General features: G+C 36.0%; 1 protein-coding gene across 1 annotated transcript; it reads left to right on the forward strand.

Moving 5' to 3' along the window:
- The first annotated feature begins 386 nt into the window (after positions 1-386).
- LOC126993640 (uncharacterized) lies at positions 387-5,431 on the forward strand. The gene is made up of 11 exons (XM_050852808.1): positions 387-645; positions 3,096-3,176; positions 3,357-3,471; positions 3,574-3,705; positions 3,861-3,932; positions 4,055-4,123; positions 4,233-4,328; positions 4,521-4,577; positions 4,720-4,913; positions 5,039-5,198; positions 5,337-5,431. Exons 2-11 carry the CDS (start codon positions 3,096-3,098, stop codon positions 5,429-5,431), a joined length of 1,071 nt encoding a protein of 356 aa, XP_050708765.1. The 5' UTR covers positions 387-645.
- The last annotated feature ends 1,884 nt before the right edge of the window (positions 5,432-7,315 follow it).

Consider the following 7,315-nt stretch of genomic DNA (forward strand, 5'->3'; position numbering starts at 1 on the left):
ACATATCCCAAGGGTGTGAATGCCATAATGATTTTTTAAGTGCGTGCATGTTTTGTAAGCATTTAAGTGTGTAGAGGCGTCACGTACGTGGTCTGGCTAGCTGTTATCTAACATAATTTTGGTGTAATCACATGTGGTTTTTATGTGTGATTTAGTGTTACACATTTTCACTTAGTTTACTTATATTCTGGTGTTTTAAGTGCGCGGTTGGAATTATATAAGTGTATAGCTGTCACGTAGTCTGTGTGTGGCCTGGTAACATCGCGGCTGAGGTGTAATTATGTAATTTTTATATATTGGAGGTTTTTAGGCCTGACAGACAGTAAGTAGCTTTATCTTTAATAAGAGGATGGCATTATAAAGTAAGAATCCAGGAACTTGTAAGTCTTTTTTTTTCCACCGACAGAATGACAAAGACAACAGCTTCAAACAGTGGGATCCCTGCAATGGACATTAGTGTATCATTTGATGGCACATACGTCATTCTACGCATCAGCTGTTCTCTGGAGCTGCAGAATACAATTTCCACCATAATTAACTACATATCCCAAGGGTGTGAATGCCATAATCCTTGGTGTAGCTGTACTTGCCCTTGCTTCTGTACCTGCCTGCCATTCTGGTTTCAAGTAAACGAGTTTTTTTAAGGTAATGTTTTGTATTTAAGCACTATGAACACACACACACACACACACACATACACACATGCATGGGCATTACAATTAAAGTAGTTAACATGTAGACTAACATCTATAATTTTTTTACTTACTTTGCCTTCAGTTAACCCAGTGTTATCCCAATGAACACCAATGATGTTCAAAGATACTTCAATGACACCCCAATGAATTTTATCGATATCCAAAAGATTCTTCGGGCACTAGCTGACCCTAAATCTGTACAGCAATCAATGCGTCTTCCGTCATTAATGTTTTTTAAGTCATAAAAGATATTTATTTTTATCTCACCCAACTTTTTTTCAGTGTAACTAATATCTGTAGTATGAAACTAGTGCATTTCTTTGATTTCCAGGTTTTAAATGGATCGAAAGGAAAAACGAAAGCAATATCAGAGAAGTTGGATAGCTAGAAAAAGATTTGCAAAAAAAATTGCAACATGTTCAACAAAAGACCGTAGCAGTGACAGTAACGATTCTGTTGATTTATGTGCAGATATAATTCACTCTTCAGAAAATGCGAAGGACTTGTCTGTGGAAGATGTAGCACCACATAGTACAGAAAGTAGTGAGGATGGTGATGAAACATGGTGTTTGATTGAATAAAATCCTTTTTATTCATTTGATTCATTGTCATCAGATGAAGGAAGAAATATTTCAAGTGACCTAATATCTTGGATAAATAAACACCAAATAAAACACAATGCTGCTGATGATTTGCTGAAGCTATTAAGATCAAATGGCCATAATTCTCTACCCTTATCTGCTCGCACCTTATTGAAAACTGAAAGAAATGTGAAGATTGAAGACAAATCTGGAATGAGCTACATTTATTTGGGACTCAAAGAATCATTACTAAAAAATTTTGAAAAATATCCTCGACAAACAAAACAAAATACACAAAATCTGGAAGTGTCCCTCAATATTGATGGCCTTCCACTATTTAAAAGCTCAAACACATGCATGTGGCCAGTGCTGTGTGCTATCATGATTCAGCCAGTAACTGTCTTTCCTGTCGCTTTAACGTGTGGATCGTCAAAGCCATGCAATTTAGATTTCTTGAATGACACGATCAGAGAGCTGAATGACATACTGCAGCATGGCATTCAGTATGAGGAGTTTAAAATACATGTAACACTGAAAAGCATCGTTTGTGATGCCCCTGCAAGAGCAATGGTTAAAGCCACTAAACAATATTCAGGTTACTATGGATGCGATAAGTGTACACAAAAAGGAGTTTGGTATGGAAGGCTTACCTATCAGGAAATTGATAATATTGTCTTGCGCACTAATGAGTCATTTAGAGACCAGATTCAAGAAGAGCACCATTGTGGGGTTTCCCCTTTTACAGCTCTTCCTGTGGATCTAATAAAATCATTTCCAATAGATTACATGCATCAAGCCTGCCTTGGTGTGATGAGGCGCTTACTCCTGATATGGATAAAAGGAAAAAAAGAAACTAGGATTACGCAGAGGCATGTTGAAGAAATCAACAAGAAACTCTTAGAAATGCAACAGTTTGTCCCCAGCAACTTTGCACGAAAACCTAGAAGCCTTCTGGAAATTGACAGATGGAAGGCAACCGAATTCAGACAGTTTTTGTTGTATACTGGCAAACTTGTTCTTAAAGGCAGCCTAAGAGGTGACCTTTATGCTCATTTTATGACTCTTTCTGTTGCTCTGTGCATTCTTGTGTCACCAAGACTTATTCAGATGCATAAGGGCTATGCTCACCAACTACTGGTGTATTTTGTTAAACGAGGTCGGGAACTCTATGGCAATGAGTTCTTAGTGTACAATGTCCATAGCATGCTTCACCTTGCAGAAGATGCTGGTTGGTTTGGAAGCTTGGATGTCTGTGCAGCATTTCCATTTGAGAACTATCTGTATAAACTGAAGAAAATGGTTAGATCAGGAAAAAATGCTTTATCACAAGTTGTAAAAAGAATTCATGAACTGCAGAATGACCCAGGTGAAATGAAACCTGCAAAGTTTAAGAAAATCATCTGCACTAACAAACCTGACAATACATATATTTTGGATGATTCATCTTGTTGTGAAGCAGTGGCCTTATCACACCAAAGAGATGATGAAGGAAACCAGAAAATACTGTGCAGAGTGTACAACAGAACAGAATCAGCATTTAATGACCCATGTGATTCCAAGATTATTGGAGTTTATCAGATAAATACAGCAAAAAGTTATATGAAATTTATTAAAAAAAGCGACCTAAAAACAAAGGCAATTATGGTACATAGTAGAAGTGGAAGACACACAAAAATCCTAGCAATACTGCATGAATTCTGAAAACTATCAGGTGAGGAAACTTTTAAGTAGAAAAGTTTGAATGTTAAATGGTTACAGTGTAGAATTTGCTGCCTGTGATCATGGAAATGTATCATTAATTTTAAATATATTTTAACAGATGTCATTTGTAGTTGTGGAGTTTCTGGATGAAAAGGCAGTTGAAGTTGTTCCCAAGTCATGGATAATGCATAAAGAAAAAGTGAGTTTCCCTTTAAAGATGTTGATGGTGCATGCTAACGGGTTTAAGGAGTAACAGACAGATGATCTTGCTCGTTATACAAATACTCTCTGACAGTTAAGATATAAGTACTTGAAATATAAATCTTGGTTTTGTATATGCATCGTTGATATTAACAGTGTGCTAATCTTTTAATTTCAGGGTCTGTTTTGTTACTGGCCTCCAAGGGCAGGTGCTGCAGCCAAGGTGAAAAAGGAAGAAATCCCAGATAAAGAAAAATGGAATTCATACGAGATAAGGATTTTTTCATCTGCAGGTATGACAGGTGTAAATTATTATTAACATCTGAATAATTTTATGCTTGTAATGCCATGTATGAAAATTTAAACTACATACGTAAATTTTTTTTGCGCCACAGAAACCTACAGCAAGGCCCAGGAACTGTCCAGGAGAGCAGAGGTTACGTCAAATGTTGAAACAGAACCTGAAGGTCCAAAAAGCAGAGCTACCAAAAAGCCTGCTAGATATGACTTCTCAGATGAAGCTGATGGTAAGATTTTTCTTATACGTTATTATATTCTTTGGTTTGTAATAGCTTATGCTGGCAATTGAACAGAATGGTTTGTTCATATATGTGTCCTTAATTAATTCATTATGACAACAAGACAAACTCAAAATGACTAGTATGCTCGTAAACTTATACAGATGAAGGCGATAATCCTGAGTTCTCCCACACTCCATCTGTAGCTGTTCTGCCACAATCTCCTCACCTAAATGGTAAGCATGTTTTTTTTTTCTATATTGCACGAAACTTTTGCCAGTATGTGTGCGAATATGTTCACAATTCCATGAGTTAAGAACCACAACATACAGTGAATTTGTACCCAATTACCTTTCAGTTGGACTTTCCAAAACAAGCTCGCATCATACCAAACACTCAGTTGTTCATGAAAGATTTTCCTCCCCAGGTATGTATGACAACAAAGCTTGTATTTACAAATTTCTGTCTTTGGGGAAACTTTCACCATAGTAGTTATATAAGTTCCACTATTATTTTTATTACCATTTTCCCTACAGAATGGTCTGATGCATCCTTCAAAACCAGATCCTCATCACGGTCCTCAGAAATAATACATGTTAACGCACAAGATTTGAAAAAAAAATACACATCAGGTAATTTTAATTTGTATGATATGTAAACGAAATCCATATCCTTATGATTATACAAAGTGATTTATTTTCATTCACCTCATCTCAGGGTAGACCTAAACTGCAATGCTGATATATGAAATTAACAGAAACACACACACACACACACACACACACACACACACAAGGTGCTTATACACATTAAATTTCTGACAGCTTCATCAGACCGAGGTGCAACAGAACTTGTACCTGTTTCACAGACAGAGTTTGCAGGTAGAGCATGCCTTCATTGTTTACGTATTAAGTGTATTTAAAAATTAAAACTTGCATTTTTTTTCATAGTCTGCCAGTGACAGTAACAATCAACCTTCTAGAAATATTACTTTGTGACTGAAAATCTTTCTTCCTGATGCAGAGTTCAAGAGCGCTGTAATGGCAAACTTCAAGACAATCCAGGAAAACCAGCGGCTGATGTTAAGCTGCCTACAGTCTTCTTCCAGTGGGCTAGGGGATGATGTGGAGGATGTACTGCCAGCTCCAGTAAGCAGCTTGGAGGAACTGGATGACCTAAACTCTAAATTGGCTGATCAATCTTTCAAAAGGAATTTGGTAAAATAAAAATGTATAAATTTGAATATGAGAAAGTTTCATGATATTTTGAATATTGATATAAGATTATTTTTGTCTTGAAGAATCATATCTTCTTGTATTTATGGTCCTACTATTTGTTGCAGACACTGTATTTGTCATCTTTTGGAGGGCACAGCCTTGGCGATGCTGTCCGGAGGATTTTTAAAAAGCTTGGAACGAATTCCGTGTGGTCGTTTTACAGCCTCAAAGGAAAGAAAGGGAAGCTACCATTTAGTGATCTTCCCATCTGCAAAGTTATCATCAGTAAGTGTGCAGAATTGCTTGTTTTCATCTGACTCAAAGCAGTATATGTAGTAATGTTATGAAAATAGTGTGTCCTATGCTTGACACTAAAACAAAAATTTGTCTGACATTCATATGCTTTGGTTTCTTTACCCAAAGGAGCATGCATGAGAACCTACAAAGCAAAAACCTCTGCAGTGGAGCATCAAATTAGTGAGGCCCTGAAGCATGCTCCTAAGAGGAAAGGTATTTAAAATACAAGGTGAGTTCTGATCCTCATTTCTCCAGTTTTGCTATTCCCTCTCAACTTAGTAAAGTCTTTATTTTTAAAATTAGTGAACACACACACACAACCACTCCTTATATATATATATATATATATATATATATATATATATATATATATATATATATATATATATATATATATATATATATATATATATATATATATATATATATATATATATATATATATATATATATATATATATATATATATATATATATATATATATATATATATATATATATATATATATATATATATATATATATATATATATATATATATATATATATATATATATATATATATATATATATATATATATATATATATATATATATATATATATATATATATATATATATATATATATATATATATATATATATATATATATATATATATATATATATATATATATATATATATATATATATATATATATATATATATATATATATATATATATATATATATATATATATATATATATATATATATATATATATATATGTTCACAAATCTTGTGGCTGCAGTGTCGCGTGTGCTGAGTAAACTGCTTCTTCCATGAGGAACCTGAGCAAAGAGACGTGAGCATTTTTGTAGAAGAGTCATCAAATTCCTCTGACTAGTCATGGTTGAAACGAGAAGATGCCATGGCTGCAGTCTTCTTCTTCCTCTGTTGACATTTCCGGTCCACCACCATCTCCTCCTCCAGCTGCTCCCTGATGCCCCATTCACTTCGTCCTGCCAGCTTAGCAGGGTCTCCTCCGGTGCCTGCCCTGCAACTCCATGTCCATCATTCTCCTTCCCATGTAGTCTTCATCTCCTGAATGGTACTTTTTTTGCTAAAATAAATTTCTCATTTCAAGTACACTCAACCCTCGATTTGCCGGACTAAAAGGGGGGAAGGCTTGTCCGGGAATGGCAAATGTCCGGCAATGGAAAATGTCCGGGGGTCTACCCCCTTGCCGGACTTTACCCTATATATGTCCGGGAAACACAACCCACCCCCGGACTACACCTCGCATAGCTGTCCTATACTATACTGTCCGAAACTGTCTGTTTTTTCACCCCATACAGCTCGCAGACTTGGGCAACACTCATTCCTCCATCTATTTTACGTAAAAGTTCCAGTTATTGCGACACAGAAAGGTGCACAGGTTTAGCTGTACGCTTGGTTACTTTCTTTGGTGGGTTTTTGGGTGGCATCGTTGTGAAGAAGAGGTGTATCCACGACAAGCACGTAAGCACAACACTCGTGTGTGACGGCAGACAGACTTGTGTACAGTCTAGTACTAGATGTCTCTAGGGCCCGATTTGCGAACTTTGTGTGGCGCGGTAGTTTGAACTCGACTTGTCCCGGACTTGTTTTTTTTTTGACCCCACGGACTCTTGTCCGGCAAATCCGAAATCCGGCAAATGGAGGTCCGGCAAATCGAGGGTTGAGTGTATGGACTTTTTATTTCCATGACAATTATATATATATATATATATATATATATATATATATATATATATATATATATATATATATATATATATATATATATATATATATATACAGAAATCCCGATACGAAAAATTCGGATATACGAAAGTGAAAATATAGGACAATTTTCGGTTCACGAAAGACATGCTTATATACGAAAACAGTTTCGCGCCCACTGTTTACGGGTACCGATGTCTATATCGAGCCTCACGCACACTGCAGTGATTAGGCAGCAAGTGTCCATGTCCAGTCCCTCCACTTCAACGCTCATCACTTAGCGTTGCCAGTTTGTGAACCCCTTGCTTCGACTCGAATCCGAAACACATCCCAGCCAGCGTGAGGAAACGTGAGGGTGAT

The sequence above is a fragment of the Eriocheir sinensis genome, unplaced genomic scaffold (genome assembly GCF_024679095.1).
Source record: "Eriocheir sinensis breed Jianghai 21 unplaced genomic scaffold, ASM2467909v1 Scaffold648, whole genome shotgun sequence".
In the NCBI taxonomy this organism is placed as follows: domain Eukaryota; kingdom Metazoa; phylum Arthropoda; class Malacostraca; order Decapoda; family Varunidae; genus Eriocheir; species Eriocheir sinensis.

Bases quoted from the DNA above. Each gene is read 5' to 3' on its own strand.
- LOC126993640 (XM_050852808.1), top strand. From the start codon at position 3,096: ATGTCATTTGTAGTTGTGGAGTTTCTGGATGAAAAGGCAGTTGAAGTT. The intron at 3,472-3,573 runs GTATGACAGGTG...TTTGCGCCACAG, and splicing joins AAGGATTTTTTCATCTGCAG to AAACCTACAGCAAGGCCCAG. The intron at 3,706-3,860 runs GTAAGATTTTTC...AAACTTATACAG, and splicing joins CTTCTCAGATGAAGCTGATG to ATGAAGGCGATAATCCTGAG.